The sequence below is a fragment of the Rhincodon typus genome, chromosome 12, assembly GCF_021869965.1.
Source record: "Rhincodon typus isolate 14 chromosome 12, sRhiTyp1.1, whole genome shotgun sequence".
In the NCBI taxonomy this organism is placed as follows: domain Eukaryota; kingdom Metazoa; phylum Chordata; class Chondrichthyes; order Orectolobiformes; family Rhincodontidae; genus Rhincodon; species Rhincodon typus.
In genome coordinates this window covers 6,845,447-6,863,074 of record NC_063343.1, presented here as the reverse complement: position 1 = coordinate 6,863,074, position 17,628 = coordinate 6,845,447, and the positions used below count along the sequence as shown (strand labels likewise).

At 42.3% G+C, this 17,628-nt stretch overlaps 1 protein-coding gene across 1 annotated transcript in view; it reads left to right on the top strand.

The window, feature by feature from the left end:
• The window catches only part of LOC109930356 (B-cell receptor CD22-like), an 80,615-nt gene extending 69,427 nt beyond the window's left edge, over positions 1-11,188 (top strand). Inside the window, exons 9-11 of the mRNA XM_020529873.2 lie at positions 2,487-2,548; positions 7,457-7,657; positions 9,549-11,188. Of these exons, the coding sequence (XP_020385462.2) occupies positions 2,487-2,548; positions 7,457-7,657; positions 9,549-9,719 (434 nt within the window). The 3' untranslated portion in view covers positions 9,720-11,188. The remainder of the gene's footprint in view (positions 1-2,486; positions 2,549-7,456; positions 7,658-9,548) is intronic.
• The last annotated feature ends 6,440 nt before the right edge of the window (positions 11,189-17,628 follow it).

The window sequence follows — 17,628 nt, the reverse complement described above, 5'->3', positions numbered from 1 at the left end:
TCTGAAGAAGGGTCTAGGCCCGAAACGTCAGCCTTCCTGCTCCTCTGATGTTGCTTGGCCTGCTGTGTTCATCCAGTCTACACCTTGTTATCTTAGATTCTCCAGCATCTGCAGTTCCTACTATCTCTGGAAATCTTTACAGTTCCTTTCCAGATCACAAGATTGCCCAAAAGCTCTTTGCAGCCAATAATGTACTTTCAAACTATTGTCGCTGTTGTCATGCCGGAAATTCAGAGCCAATTTGCAGTCGCACAAACAGCAATGTCATCATAATTAATAACCTGATGTTGGTTGTGGGATATATGTTGCGTTCAGAACTTTCAGGAGACCTTTTATCACTTGAGAAGGTAGATAGGACCTCAGGTTAATGCATTATGTGAGGGATTGCAGTTCTGACAGTGCAGCACTCCGTCAGTACTGCACTACAGGGCCAACATGGCTCAGGTACTCAATCCTTGCAGTTGGACTTGAACCCATGACCTCCTGATGTGGCCCGCAGTCAGTGTCAGCGTTATATTGTCGCACAGACCGAGAGCAGACTGGGATTGTACCTTAAAGGCAGTTTCATAATATCATGATATGTGATCCTCTAGTCTGAAAGGTCTATATTTTCAGTCACTCACATTCTGTGCAGGTTAGGTTAGGTTAGTCTGTTCAGTCACTAAATTGTGCATATGCAATATACAATAACTTCAGTAAGTATAGAATCCTTTGATTCCCAAAATGAGAAGGGTTTTGATTGCTGGTCTTCACAGAATAGAATCACCTACAGTGTGAAAACAGGCCTTTTGACCCATCAGATCTACACTGATGCCTGAAGAACATCCCACCCCCTACCCTATCCCTGCATTTCTGATGGCTAATTCACCTTGGCTCCACAGCACAATTTCAGCCAATCTACCTAACCTGCACATCTTTGGACTGCGTGAGAAAACTGAAGCAAACATGCACAGACATGGGGAGAAAGTACAAACTCTGCACGGACAGATGTTGGAATTGAACCCAGATCCCTGGCACCGTGAGACAGCAATGCTAACCACTGAGCCACTGTGCAGCCCCCTTGCCATCTTTCTTCATCAGATGACGCAGTTAAATTCGGGTGATTGATTATTTCAGAAATTCCCTTTGGAATCACAAAGCAAAAGCCCTTGCACAACCATGTGTTTCTATGAAAACCACAAACTCTTTAAATTGGGCCCTGGCTCAAATTGCGATCACTGTGTGCATGCTTGTTGATCACATTCTTCTATGTTTTTTTCTTCCCTTCTTTCCAACAATGTGTCATGGACCTATGCTCAGATAGTGAGAGTTTAGGAGGGAAGGACTATGTGGCTCTATCTTCTAGAGTGACTAATGAAGCTATGCTACAGCCTTGAGGGTTAGCACGTAGATTTAATATAGCCATCCAAAAGACTCGGCAAGTTGCTTTACATTTGACTATTGTGGATGTTACAGTTTGAACAGTGCATTTTGTGAGGCTGAGGCTAGTGAGGAGAAAAGACAATACGTTGGATGGCCCATTTTCTGCAAGTGCCTTGAAAGAGTTCACACATGCACTGCAGACCAATTCTTGTAAAGTATCGAACAGGGTGGATATGGCAGTCAATGTGTCAACTATCAATTCACAAGTGATATGTTTGATTTGTCACACCAAAGGGAACTTGTGAAATAACCAGTAACCAGAATGTAATCGTCTCCTTGGGCATGGAAAACATCAGTTGTGTTCTGAAAGAATCATCACCGGAGATTAATGGTTTCGCTGATTGTTGATGTCGATGGATAGACTCAACGGGTTTGGTACCTTGTAGATCACATTAAAACGTATATCTGTGCATGCTGGTACATCAACAGTCAAGGATTACAGTATCCACCTGAATGAGCTGTATTGACATTTAAGGCGGATAACATCAATACAAAAGATGCTGTGGAGTCTGCACAGCAACAGACACAACACCACAGAGTGAAGCTAAATCATGATAATTGTATAAGGACTGTCTGGTCATGTTACATATCTGCCCAGGCGTTATCTAAATGAATAGTGATAATATATCTATTTGCATCCTTGCATATGTTACTGGACAAGATTCCCATTCTTTAAAGGGAAAAGGCGTAGAATCCAGAACAAACACTAGCTGTGCTTTTAAGACAGTTACTTGACATCACAATATGTGACGCCCCCAGTTTCTTGGGGAATGGAGTCAGTGTCATGTATTTAGTCAGTCATTTATGTGCATGTAACATGACAGTAATAGTCTAAGCACAGAAGTCAGACCTTGATAAATCTGAGATTTCATAGCAATGTAAATTGTTAATGTTGTTAATAAACTTTAAGATATCCGTCTCAGCCATAGCCTATCCTTTGTTTTATGTGAGCTAACACTGAGGGCAGTTCTCGGAAAATATCATACAGCAATGGTGTTGGACGCAAGGTACCAGATCGGACTAAACCAAAGCTGACAGATTCATTCTGTTCCTTTTCTTTTCAGGAAAAAAGCCAGAAATTAATTCACAACCAGCCCTCCAATGTGAAAAGCTGGACACAAAACAGGTTTGTGGATGTCTCATTTTATTAATAAATTTTCAGTCTAAGATAGGCAAATTTTTGCTAAGCAAAGGTATTAGAGGATATAGAGTTAGGCCAGAAATCAGCCATGATCTCATTGAATGCCAGAACAGACTCAATGAACCAAATGGCTGACTCTTGTTCATATGTTCCTCTTTCTCAATACTGGGTGCATACACCCCCAGTAACAAATCTCACATTTCAGAAAGGATTACTGACAGAGGTTATGTATGATTGCATAGAAGTGGTCATACGTAGCTCAGCTTAGTTTCACCTATTAATCCTACTGCTATCTCCATTTACTCTCACCACGATTCCAGATCATTCTATGCCGTTCTGTTTCCTCTTGTTGCTGTTCAATGGCCAATCTAATGACCATGAACAGAAATCTAATGTTGTACGCCAAGTGTAACATATGGAAACATAGACTTTGCGAGCAAGAAAGGCACAGAAATAGCAACAAAATTAATGATGCTGGCCAAGGCACCAGAAGTGTGATTATCCTCAAGAGGATCAGACTAGTCAAGGTCTGGCTGGGTTTGATTTAATCTAATTTATTGTTGTCACATGTACCGAAGTACAGTGAAAAGTTTTGTTTTGCGTGCAGTACAGGCAGATCAAGCCATACAAAGTGCATTAGGGTAATAGAACAGAGTGAAAAATACAATTTTATGGCTGCAGAGAAGGTGCACAGAGAGTGAGCTCAACATTAAATTTAAAATTTGAGAGGGCCATTTCAGAAGGCGAGATAACAGCGGTTAAGAAGCTGTTTTTGAATCTGTTGGTACATGTCTTCTGCCTGAGGGAGATGTGTGGAAGAGAGTATAATGGAGTGGTAAGTGTCTTTAGTTATGGTGGTTGCCTTCCCAAGGCATACATGGAATCAATGGATGGAAGACTGGTGTCCGTGATGGATTGGACTGTGTTCGTGATTCTCTGAAGTTTCTTATGGCCTTGGGAAGAGTAGTTGCCAAACCACGCTGTGACATATCCAGATAGAATACTTTCTATGGTGCATCTATAAAAATTGGAAAGTGTACTTGCGGACATGCCGAATTTCCATAGCCCCTTGAGGAAGTAGAGACTTTGTTGTGCTTTCTTGACCATTGCGTTAATGTGGGTGGTCCAGGACAGATTATTGGTGATCATCACTCCCAGGAAATTGGCACACTTGACCGTCTCCACCTCAGCACTGTTGATGCAGACAGGGGTGTGCCCTCTGCTCCACAGTCATGATGTCTTCACTCTGTGGCATCCAGATGTACCATGTGGATTGGAGCCAGAAATGCAAACCAGAGGAGGGGCTACTTGGTGATAAAGACTGTTGGCTGGTCACCTAACTCATGACCCTGGTACACAGCCCACACATAGGTGGGCACCTAGCACAACAATAAATGCCAAGCTGCCACATGGAATATGATAAGACTGGCCCTGCTGAAACAATGCTTTCAACTGCCCCCTGAACACTCTGAAGGACCAATGTACTCAACAGTGCATGTGTCAAGATTTGTGCTGGTCTATTTCATACACAGAACCACACTGATAAAAGATTATGGTCCAGATACGCAGTTTGACCATCAGAGAAGGGGGAGCAAGGGAAACAGGCCCCTTTAATGATGAGGATGTCTGTGATCAGTTGTGACGCCAATGAAGGTAATTCCTATTCTCCATTCACAACCAGCCGCACATCGTACTCTTCAATGATCATCAACATTGACCTGTTCGCCATATTGTAAAGATAAAAGCTATTATAAAAATAAACATTTCAAGCAAAATGTATTAACTAAATAATGTCATATTGCATTACAAAAGCAAGTAGTCATTCTTGTGTATTCCATTAGTGCCTTTCTTCCATGTGCCCCTGCCTAGTCCTAGTATTCCAATGTGGTGTCACCTCAATGCTTGTTCCATGGCTGTTTGGGGAAACTGCTGACTTTCACCGGGTTTGACCATACTCTACTTTTCAGGATAATCTGGTGCAGATCTGAGCCTAAACCATCTGGTTTCAAACCACACCACCAAGCAATGGAAAGGAGGGTGACCCTCGGATAACTGCAGGGGCGCTGGACGGGTGGCAGCACTGCATGGATGAACGCGGTCATGTAGAGAATGGGCAGATATCCTGTAAGGGAATGTTACTGAGCCACTGCGAGATGCTACACATCCTTATGAGCGTGAGCGCTCACATCCATGATGGGTGTCGGCTTCGGCGCTATGGCAACAAGCTCAGCTTGCGTGATGACTTCAGTCTGAGCTTCCACGGCGGTACTCTGGCTGGCCTCTATTTGGGCGGTCACAGGAGCTGAGATGTTGACTATCAGACCCTGCGTTATGGATTAGTCTACAAGTGTTCTCATGGAATTGGGAAGCATTCCATGCTGACGGTTCAGCACAAGGTGTAAAGCTGGTGCCAGACTCTTCCCAGCTCATGGATATTGACTGCAGGCTTTCTGGAAGACCTGTCCACACACTGTGCATTCCATTGTGCATTCCCAACAGCCTTCACTTAGCCTGTCAAACAGAGCCCTCGTCTCTGTCCTCTGCAGCAGGATCTATGTGCAACATCTTCCACCAGTGAGAGGGCACCCATGTTAACCTTGACTCCTGCCACCTCCTGCCAATTGCTTTGTCACATACAGCTCCTGCTTTTGAGCTATCTTCTAAACTTGTCTGACTGTCAGTATTTGAAATGGTGGCCTGTGTCTATTCCTCCAATGCCTTGCTGTTGTCCACCTCCTTTCTTTCCAAACTTGGAAGTGAGTTTCTGGTTCTTGAAGGGACACACATTAGGAATTGGCGAGGTGGAAGGAGAAGCAGGAAGTACATCTGCAGTTTGTGAACTGTGGGATGGGAGAAGTGGGACGTGAGGTTAAGAATTACATCTGAGAATACTATAGCTGGTTTCAGCTGCATCTCGAGCTATGACCCAGAGAAATGACTGGCCCAGAGATGCAGAGCCACTGTCTTTTCCATGGGTGTGTAAGTTGCCCACTATTTAGTTTCTGCCACTTCTTGTTGTAACTCCTGTAAAAGAAAGGAAAGTGTGTCAGTGAATATAATGCAAAGTTTGGATGATGTGGCCATCATGGTTGAACAGCTGCTTGGCCAGACTAGGAGATAGGAAGTGAGGGTGGCAGAGTCAGAAGTGTGCATGGCAGGCGGTGAGATTATGAAACTGTGAACTGATCGATGGAGATTGTTAGTTGGAGAGTGATGGTGTGTAGAGAAGTGAGCAGTATGTGTGAAGGCCGTTGTGCAGTTGGTGGAATATGACATTTGAAAAAGAGTTTAATAATCATAGAATCCCTGCAGTGTGAAAGAGGCCATTAGAGTCATAAAGGTGTTCAGCCATGAAACAGACCCTTCGGTCCAACTTGTCCATGCTGACAACATTTCCCAAATTAATCTAGTTCCATTTGCCAGTATTTGGGCCATATCCCTCTAAACCCTTCCTATTCATATACCCATCCAGATGTATTTTAAATGTTGTAATTATACCAGCCTCCACCACTTCCTCTGGCAGCTCGTTCCATACACACACCATCCTCTGTGTGAAAAAGTTGACCCTTAGGTCTCTTTTAAATCTTTCAATTTAAACCTATGCCCTCTATTTTTGGACTCTGCTACCCTGGGGAAAGGACCTTGGCTATACACACATTCAGCCCATTGAATTCACACTGGCCCTCTGAACAGCATCCCACCCAGACCCACTCCCCCTACCCTGTCCCCTTAACCCTGCACATCCATGACACGGTGGGTAATTTAGCATGGCCAATCCACCTAGCCTGCACATCTTTGGACTGTGGGAGGAAACCGGAGCAGACACGGGGAGAACGTACAAACTCCACACAGACAGTCGCCCGAGGGTGGAATCGAACGTGGGTCGCTGGTGCTGTGAGGCAGCAGTGCTAACCACTGAGCCACCGTGCCAACCTGATGTTGATGATTTGTGTGAAGTCACTGAAATGCTAGGTTCTTGCTGTTGAGCTCACACTACCTTCACACAGTTGGTTTCAAAGGGCCTCTTGGCTCTCTCTGCAAAAAAATTCTCTCCAATCCAGTCCTGCTGCTTCAGCTAGGCCTTTTGAGAAGCAGCAGAGAATATCTGGGGATATTTGGCCAGGCGATGGCCTCGTGGTATTATTGCTGGACGGTTTATCCAAAGATCCAGGTAATGTTCCAGGGACCCTGGTTCAAATCCCACCACAGCAGATGGTGGAATTTGAATTCAATAAAATATCTGTAATTAAGAATCTAATGATGACTGCGAATCCATTGCCAATTGTCAGAAAAAACCCAGTTGGTTCACTAATGTCTTTGAGAGAAGGAAACTGCCATCCTTGCCTGGTCTGGTCTGACTCCAGACCCACAGCAATTCAACTACCCTCTGGGCAATTAGGGATGGGGCAATAAATGCTGCCCAGCCAGCGATGCCCTCATCCTGTTAATGAATTTAATAAAATCTGAGTCCAATTCAAGCCCTGCAGCACTATAGTTGAGAATTCTATTTGCTCGCATCCACTTCAATAGCCATTGCTATCACCTGCTCCAGCCAGAATGGACCTGTCTTTTTTGTTGGATGCACAAATTTGGGGCCTCCTGCTGCGGTGTGCAGCTACTGAACAGCTTATTTAACACTGGTTGCACCACACTGAAGCAAATCGGGCAGCAAGTATTGAGGGCTAGTTGCGGCATCTTTCCAGTTTGTCCAATTTCTAACTCTAACCTAATTTTCTGCAACTGTTGACCCACTGTAACACTCCGTAAAATGACTTAACTTGCTAGAAATAAATTATAGTGAGACTTATCAAAAGTTCCAATCGAATGAGTTATTTAAAATAAACACTATTCATTTCAATAAAAAGTGAATTGTGATTGTGATCTCACTTGCAGAGCAATCAGGCCAACATTTCCACCACCAACGTTGTATATGACAACATACGGACAAGTGAGAGTCCAGGCAACGAATTGCAGACTCTGAGGAAGAATCCTGCCAATACTTTGGTGTATGCTTCCATACAGTTTAACAACAAGTCTAAGGACTTGGATCCAGAAAATTCCCACCTCAGACAAGTCAAACCTGGCAGCACGCAGGTAAATTCATTTACGTAGAAAATGACAGGGCCATTCAACCCAACAGACTGATCATAAACATTTCTGCTCCAGACAAGTCTCCTCCTATCTTCTTTCATCTCATCCTACCATCATGTCCTTCTTCAATTTCTTTTCCATTTCACATACCTTTTCTAACTTCCCTTGCATGCTAATTGCTATAAGCCCTCCAGGGTAGTAGCAAATTCTGTGCTCTGTGCACACTGTAAGCAAAAATGTTTCTCCTAGATTTCTTATTGAATTTGTTAGTGATTAGCTAAATTTATGAACCCAGATTTTGGACTACCTTATAAAAAGAACCACAGAAAGAACATACCTACATCTACTCTGTCAAAACCTTTAATAATATTAAACAATAATTTTGAAGTTTTTTTATAGATCATTTCTTAATTTTTTTTCCAGAGGGTTTTGCTGCCTGTTCATTCGTAACTAACAATTGTGACCTCTCAATTCTGGTGTTGTTCCTGTCAATCAATTTTGCATCTTCTCCAGTGCTTGATATCCTCTTCATAAGTCTAGAACTTCCTAGTCTAGAACTGTGCATGCCCTTCCAAGTGATTCCTGACCAGGAGTCAAAGCAAGTTGAACATAAACTTTCTGGTTTTGAATTCTGCTTCTTTGGAAATGAACCTTGGTGCTTGTGTTTTTTGTAGGTTTATGCCTTTATTAATTCAGTTCATTATTATTTGCGAATATGTATGACCACCCAACAGCCCCAATTAGTTCACACGGTGCCTCTACTCTATTTTGGTTCTGACTTTCTCATGTAGATTAAAACTTGAAACGTGAAAAAGTTGAATTCTGATCCTCCAGCCGGAATGCACACTGTGTTGAAAGTTATTTGCCTCTTATAAAACCATTTTGCAAGTTCTAGACCTTTCCTCTTGAGTATTAACTAAATTCTGTCACCAATCAATTTTCATTAATTTCTCCTGAATCCAAATCATTTCAGTAAATCATAATTGACAGTGCCCCTCCACTTTATTATCCATAAACTTAATGCTGAGTAATTTTTATCCTTATCTATTTATTCATTCAAGAAGTTCCATCATTTGCTCATTTGCTTTTTGATTTTTATGAAAACATATTTCACCTGAGCATTGATCATTGTTTTAAACATGTCATTTTAATTTTCGGAGGCAAATTTCGCTTGCTTTGAGTAATGTTCCTGAGAATTGAATTCTGCATTTTGAAGTCTGTGAGCAGAGGGCTGTATTTCGGGAATTTAATGAGAAAATGTGACTAGAACAGGGTGAATGGCAATAACAGGGAGACAGGCACAAGAGTCAGTACTTTCTGAAGGTGAATGCCCATTGTTGAGACATGCCTCATTGTGCCAGTGCAGAATGTTAGCTTTTAAGGAAAGTCAGAGACAGAGGTAACAATAAATAGTTTCTTGAGGGAATTTCGGATCCACAGGTGGCTGAGGAATAACCACCAATATGGAGGGTTTAAGGAAGTGGGGATTCACAAAATGCTATCATTGAGCAGAAACGTTCCAGAGAGTTGTAGGGCTGGAAGCAATCACAGAGGTGGGGAGGGACAAGGTTGTTGAGGGATTTGAACATGGTGTGGTAATTACTTTGAAATCAAGTGTTGTTGGACCATGAGCTCATGGATAAAGGGCGAAATGCGAAAGGGACTCGATATGAGTTAGAATGTAGGCAGCAGAGTTTTGGGTGAGCGTGCGGTAGTAGAGGGTGAAAAATGGAAGCCTGGTCAGGAGGGCACTGGGTCATTCAGAGGTAACATAAGAATTGATGAGTCACTGGGCTAAACCAAGGGCAGAGGCTGGGGAGATTTCAGTTCAAAGAAAAACTTCCTTTTTACGTAATATGCAGAAATCTAAATAATTTATTCATCCTACCCACAGCAAAACCAAGTTACAGAATCCATCGATAGTGCTGTGTATGGGAATGTGGGCGAGTACAAACCATCCAGTGAAGAAACAAGCATCATCAGAAAAGAACCTGAAGACGATGTACAATATGCCTGTGTCGTGTTTAAGAACACGCCACTTGATCCAAAAACAGCGATCCACTGAGCAAAATAAACTGCGTGTGGCATCATCTGGGCAAACACAGTTCTGAAACCACGGATCTTGGTTATGTAGGATAATTGGATTTTCATTGATGTCATTTTGTTTTATTAATTCATAGGATGTGAATGCTTTTGGCTGGACCAACATGTATTGCCCATCCCTAGTTGCCCTTTCTTTTCAAGATGGCAGTCTTCATCTTTTATCTTTATCTTGTCAGCGATGGCCAAGGAAGACAGGTTCGGTGGTGGTGTCTGAGTTGGTGGCGACAGAGTCAGCTAGCTGGTGAGCACGGAGCAGGACTGTACCGTTTTGTGGCTCTGCTCCTGGGCTTGGCCAAGATGGCCATGAACAGGCCCAGGCAGTGGGCTATGGAAGGGCTCATTGTTCTTGACTGTCTGCCCCTTTATCGCGGTAATGTCTGTAACCAAATGTCCCTGGAGCGAGAACACGCGGTGCACACAGGCCTGGTCAAGGCCATTTGTAACTGATGAGGGCCACAGGAAATGGAGTGCATGATTGACCGAGATGAAGACATTTTAATTTACTATGTTTTTGTTCTATGGTTTAAGTTTCTGTTTGGCTTTTTGAATTTGTGCTTGCTTTTGGTTTGGTGTCCCCAGCAAGGGCTGTTTCATTTTGCCACGATATCATTTTGGGCTCGTTGTGAGGGCCAAGGGAGCTTTTATTTCAACTCATTGTCGCCCCTGTCCTGGGAACGTTCGATGGGAACAGAGCTGAGGGGAACTTTCTTTTCAGTTACACCTTCTTGTCCCCATCCCAGGAATGTTTCATGGGGACAGAATTGAGGGGGTGTCTTTTCTTGTTTTCTAAATCAGAGGAACTTTATTTTGTGTTGAAAGCAGGACCCTGGTGGCAGCATCGGAGGCAGCTATTGGCAGTGATAAGGCAACCGTAGCAGGAGCGGCGGAGGTGAAGAGGCACGTGAAGTAGAAAGATGGACTCTCTTTAAGTTACATCATTTCTTTATTTTTAAGTTAATGGCGCCGGAGCGTGGCGACAGTCCAAGCTTTTCTCCTGTGTTTTATCTTAAGTACACATGACCATAAACAACACAATTCAGATGGTGATGGCGAACTGCCTTCTTGAGACACTGCAGTCTGTGTGCTGTGGGTAGACGTGCGGTGCCAATAGGGACTGGCTTCCAGGATTTGACCCTGCGACCCTGAAGGAACTGCGATATATTTCCAGGCGAGGATGTTGTGTGGCATGGAGGGAATACCATACTGCCATAACAATGGATGGTAATCCTGAATTACTTACAGACGGATTAAAATTTTAGGTAAGACAGTTTCTTTTTAGTTGAAAACATAAAACGACACACAAGCAGATCTGGTTGACAGACATAAATAGGAGAGTCAGAGTTTCTTTTCACTCTGAGAGCTGGCTCTGAGGATGCTGGATCAGTGTTACAGACTCACCACGTGTAAATAAAGGTTGACTTGGTGATGGGACACCAGCCTCTGTGGAGTTACTTCAGATATATTTGTAGATTATCTTGGAACTCTCCTTTAACCTTTCATACCAATATTTTAGGATGCCCCCTCTTTGCTCTCCTAATTGCTTTCTTTTTACTCCCTATACTCCTCTTGGACCCATAGTATTTTGTTTCCTTTGTACCTGTTATGTGGCTGTCTTTTCGTTTTTGCCCAATGCTGAATTTTCCTAGGTATCCAGAATTCTCTGGGCTTGTTACTCCTACATTTCGAACGACAGAAACTTACAGAATACTGAGAGGCCTGAACAGATTGGACATGGAGAAGATGTTTCCATTCGTGGGAGAGACTCGGATCTGAAGCACAGCCTCAGAGTGAAGGAATGACCCTTTAGAACAAAGATGAGGAGGAATTTCTTCAGCCATTTGGTGGTGAGTCTGTCAAACTCATTGCACCAGAGGGCTGCGGAGGTCAACTCATTAACTGAATTTTCGACAGAGATAAATAGGTTCTTGATTGGTCATGGGAGCAAGGGTTACAGGGAGAAGGCAGGAGAATGGGATTGTGAAACATACCAGCCATGATTGAATGGCGGAGCAGACCTGATGGGCCGAATGGCATAACTCTGCTTCGATATCTTATGTTCTTTGGATTTTGTAGAGATTATTGACATATTAGTGCAGTCACAAAGATAGATTCATACCCAATTCCATGGGTAGTAGGCTGTATCATAGAGTTGGCAATGCCTCAGTCCTTTCTAAGATTGATCTATTGAAGGGAAACTGACATTGAGAACGACAGAAACATCCATATTGGCACACCAAATGGATAATGTCAAGGTTAATTAATGCCATCTGGGTTAAAAAAAAAACTGTCCAACTATATTCCAGAGACTTTTAAATCAAGTTGTAGCTGAGTTCCATACCTATGTATTTTATTCAGAAGTCATGGTATATAGTAACACGTGGGAAAAAGACAAGTAGAAGACCTGTTTAAGCAATTACAATTGGCTGGCTTCATAATAAATTTAGCCAAATATGAATCTGTGAAAGCAAGAGTAACTTACCTGGAACATATCATAGGATGAAGAAAGGTTTCGTCACTGGAAATAAAAATGAGGGCTCTGATAGAATTCGCTGTTCCTAAAACTAAATGAAATCATTAGTGTCTTTTTTAGGAATATATATATTTTATTAGAGATGTCTACTTAATTCCAGTATGAAAGCAGTACCTTTAACAAAATTTGTTAAGCAAAAGTGGTATTTTCAGTCAAATGCCAGGCAACACTTCAGTAGCATTAGGACAACCAAATAAATGCTGGGTGCCCCTGATTTTTCTGGTCCTTTCAAAATGGCGATTGTTTTTTTCCCCTTTATTCATTCACAGGATGAGGACATCACTGACTAGGCCAGCATTTATTGCCCAGAGGGCAGCTAAGAGTCAACCACATTGCTGTGGGTCTGGAGTCACATGTAGGCCAGACCGGGTAAGGATGGCAGTATTTCTTCCCTAAAGGGCATTAGTGAACCAGATGAGTTTTTCCCCAACAATCGATTCATCATTAGACTTTTAATTCCAGATATTTATTGAACTCAAATTCCACTATCTGCCATAGCAGGATTTGAACCCAGGTCCCCAGGACATTACCTGGGTCTTTAGATTAACAGTCGAGCAATAATGCTACTAGGCCATCACCTCGCCTGTTGCTGTTAGTGGCTTGTTACAGGATGATGAGTTGTGAATAGAGAAGCCAGTGGGGTATTTCTCAACGAAACTAATCTATTGTCAGAAGAAATAATTGATTGTAGAAATGGAGACCTGGAATTACTATTTATACTCTGAAGTCTATATGAGGCATGGTAACAGAGAAACGTTAGTTTACACTGACTGCAATTCACTGGAATTCATTGAACAGTTTCAATCTCAAATTCTATATATTCAGATGGAGTATTTCATTTCAATTATTTAAGTGTAAAGATTGTTCAAATTTCTGCGAAAGATAACATAATTGTCGTGAATAAAAAAATAACGGGATGTGTTAAAGGATTGAGAGTTGCTAAGGTTGTAAAAATGGGGGCGGTTGGGGATGAGTGAGTGGGGAGGGTCTGGTGAGGAAAGGATGAATGGATGTTAATGGATGGATAGAACATGGAACAGTACAGCACGGGAACAGGGTCTTCGGCCCACAATGTTGTACCGAATTTGACGCCAAATTAAACTAATCTCTTCTGCGTGCCCTTGGTCCATACCCCTTCATATCCTGCATATTCATGTGCTTATCCAAAAATCCTTTAAATGCCCCTATTGTATCTGCCTCCACTACCACCCCGGCAGCATGTTCCAGACTCCTATCCACTCTTTATGTAAAAACTTGCCTCTCCCATCTCCTTTGAACTTTCCCAATCTCACTTTAAATGCATGCCGTCTAGCATTAGATGTTTAAATTCTGGGAAAAAGGTTATGACCGTCAGCCCTACCTATCGCTCTCATAATTTTCTAAGCTTCTATAAGCTCTCCTCTCAGTCTCCGCCGCTCTAGAGTAAACAACCTGAGTTTTTCTAGACTCTCCTTAAAGCTCATACCCTCTAATCCAGGCATCATCCTGGAAAACCTCTTTTGCTCTCTCTCCAAAGCCTTCACATCCTTCCTGTAATGTGGGGATAAGAATTGATCACAGTACTCCTAGCATGGTCTAACCAAAGTCTTGTAAAGCTGCGATATGGCATCCTGACTCTTGTACTCAACTCCCTGACCGATAAAGGCAAGCATGCCATATGCTTTCTTTAGCAACCTATCTCCTTGAGTGGCCTCTTTCGTGTTGCTTGTATATCATGAGTTTTGTGATGAAACTCATTTTGAAATGGGCCTAAATGGGAACAGAACTGTTTCTAAGAACAAAGATTGTGTAACAGCCTTCTGCAAGTTGACGAAAATCAATCAATTGTTTACACAACTGCTTTTCTTTTATCTATTCATTCACGGGATGAGGGCGTCACTGGCTAGGCACCATTTATTGCCCATCCCTAATTGCCCAGAAGGCAGTTAAGAGTCAACCACATTGCTACGGGTCTGGAGTCATGTGTATTGCTCTCTCATGGGGGAAGCTGGTTGCAGACAGACCGGCACAAGGTGATGTGTACGAAGTGAGGTTCGGCCAACAGCACTGATTGATTTGTAAGTAATCAGTTGGCAAAAGCCATCACCAAACAGTAGAAAAGATAATGAACTTCAAAATCAGAAACACATACAGAAATTGCTGGAAAATTTCAGCAGGTCTGCCAACGGAAATCACAGCCAACACTTCAGGCTGTGAAGGAGAGAAGTACCTGGAGAAGAAAGATTGAAGAGGAGCAACTTCTGGCAAGCAAAATGTTCTTCCCAGTGAACCCTGTGGACAGGAGTCATTGATTTGCCTTCCTAGTTTTCCGCTACTCCCATGAAACCAATTTTTTTGTCTGTGCGTTGGGAGAATTTTGTAAGGGTTAACATTTTTAACCAGTAGAATTATATGTTAACAGAATCTATTTATTTGTAAGAAACAGGAATTTTTTTTTTTAAGTACAGAATCCTGAACTATGTTTTCTGTTCACCCAGATTTAAATAGATAGGTAAACTGGGAAACTTTTAAGTATTTTGATAAAATCTTTAACTTCTGTGACAACTCCAGGAGTAGCAGAGATTGATTTCTAGCATATGGCACCAATCAGTTGACCTCATTTAGGAAGTCAATATTGGTTAAAAATTTTATGTGCTTTTAAATTTCTTCAATGCAATCCTCCAATCCTAGAATAAGATGTGAGTCCACTTTTGGTACCACATTGATTTTGCCAAGATCAATGCAGAATCTTTGCAACGCATCTTAGTTATGACACCATCATGACCAGCTACTGTGTCATTGTCCATCATGAACTTACCTAGGTCTCTCACTTGAGTTAATTTCTCTGGATTGTGCATACAAGAATGCTGCTTTATAGGTAAGGCATCCCCTACAGTAATATAATGTCTAACCAAATATTTTTGCTTTTCCCGGCCTATGTATATAAAAAAGAATTATGCATCATAATGGACTTTATATGTCACTATTCTTAAATTTCTGCATATTAACATATCTCTCTTCCAACTTCTTCTGTCGGGCAAAAGATATTGAATTTTGAATACACTTACAAACAGATTCAAGAACAAACTTTCTCCCCACTGTTATGAGACTTTTGAATGGACCTCTCAAACGTTAATTCTGATCGCTCTCTCTGCAGCTGTAACACTGTATTCTGCACTCTGTTCTGCTACCCTGGTGCACTTTGTATGGTACGATCTGCCTGTGCAGCATAGCAAACAACACTTTTCACTGTATCTCGGTACATGTGACAACAATAAATCAAACTCAAGTTCAAAAACTCAAACTCGTGTTAACCAACATTTTAAACGCCTCCATTTATCTGATCTTAATGTTCCATTTCTGATTTTTTACTTTAATTATTGTGATCTTTTTCATTTCACTCCTTATTTCTTTTACAGCCATAAAGATAATTTCCTCCTGTCTATCCCCCCTGTCATAATATTATCTTTAAAACATTAAGCTGACATCCTCACTGATTGTTCTTCCTATCTGGAGTACTTATCAATAATCCTCATCATTGAGTTTCTGTTTAATTTGATAAAATCATGTTTACGATGCTTTTCATGGTCCTGCAGAGAATTACAATAACGCTAACACTTTGGGCTAAATCTTATATTTCAGCAAAGTGTCATTTTCATCAAATTTCATGTAATGTTTCTCTCCGTGAGGCCTGGCTACTTTTCTCATGCTATTGCCTCAATCTCACCTCCTTACCCTGTTACCATGTCCCTGTGGCACCGCTCTCCTCTGATTCTCCTGCTCACTGTAATGGGAAGCTCTCACCGCTGCCAAGATATCCCAGGATTTTTCTGCATCCTGGGTGCTTATCACAGCACATGGCTAACACAGGCTTGCACATAGAATTGGACATTCCTACATCTATTGCTGTTTAAATATTAAACTACGCAGCTTGCCTGTCCTTAGCTACATCCCAATGGAAAGTGGAGGCGATGGCCTAGTGGTATTATCGCTGGGCTGTTAATCCAGAGACCCAGATAATGAATCTAATGGGCCATGAATCCATTGTCGATTATTGGGAAAAACCCATCTGGTTCACTAATGTCTTTTAACAAAGGAAACTGCCATCCTTACCTGGTCTGGCCTACATGTGACTCCAGACCTACAGCAATGTGGTTGACTCTTAACTGCCTTCTGGGCAATTAGGGATGGGCAATAAATGCTGTTGAGCCAGCAATGCCCTCATCCTGTGAATGAATAAAGGGGAAAAAAAACAGCCTCTAAGTCAATGCTACTGTTTCCCCAGTGCACACGGTAGCCCAGAGTCTTACCTTCACTTGACGTAAAACCATTGCAAACAGGGAGGCCTTCAGTGACGTTGAAAAAGTTCACATTTACTTATGAACCTCAAAAGTGAACAAAATAAAACAAAGAGAAGCTGGCTGTCAGAACAGAAACAAACTGTTAATGTGTAGAGCAATCAATGAGCGATCACTCTGCCCAGCTCTTATTTACTGGAACTGGGTGGCAATTAAGCCCTTTCTGGCCTATAGCACCGGAAACTGCAACTGTCTCTCACCCAGAAGGTGACGTCCCTCCTGTTCAATATCCTCCTCAAAAGACTGCTGTCACTCTCTGAGTCCATCATAACTCCTCTGTGATTGCTCCAGTTATTCCAAGTACAGCGTGCTCAGATTATGCAGAGTACTCCACCTGGAAAGTCCTGTAAGGAATCTCATCTTCAGGCAGCCTTTCATCTGCTCCACCATAGCCCTAGTTGAACAATGGGTTGCGCGGTGTCTATTCTCAGCCTCAGCCAGGAGATTGCATAATGGAATTATTAGGCATGGCTACAGTGGTTAGGACTTGTCTCCCATTAACCATTCCTGTAAAGCAATGGATACCACAGGAAAACGAGTGGTGACGATGGCACAAAGTGTCTGGAGAGGGTCAAAGACAGGGTTAAGCGCATTGACAAATATCTGGCAGATGGAAGATAATATGGGAAATATTCATTTTGGTAGAGAAAAAAGAGGAGCTGCGTATTATTTAAACACAAAAAGACAGCAGAAAGCTGCACCACAGAGGGATTTGGGAGTCCTCACCCGTAAATAAATATGGGGAGGCAAAGACTTGGTGGTATTAACACTGGACTATTAATCCAGAGACTCAGATAAGTTCTGGGGTTCAAATGGCAGACGGTGGAGTTTGAAATCAATTAAAGATAAGATCTGGAATTAAGAGTTTAATGATGACCATGAGTCCATTGTCAATCATCAGGAAAAACCCATTTGGTTCCCTAACTTCCTCCAGGGAAGGAAACTGCCATCTTTACCTAGTCTGGCTTGTATGTGACTCCAGACCCACAGCCATGTGGTTGACT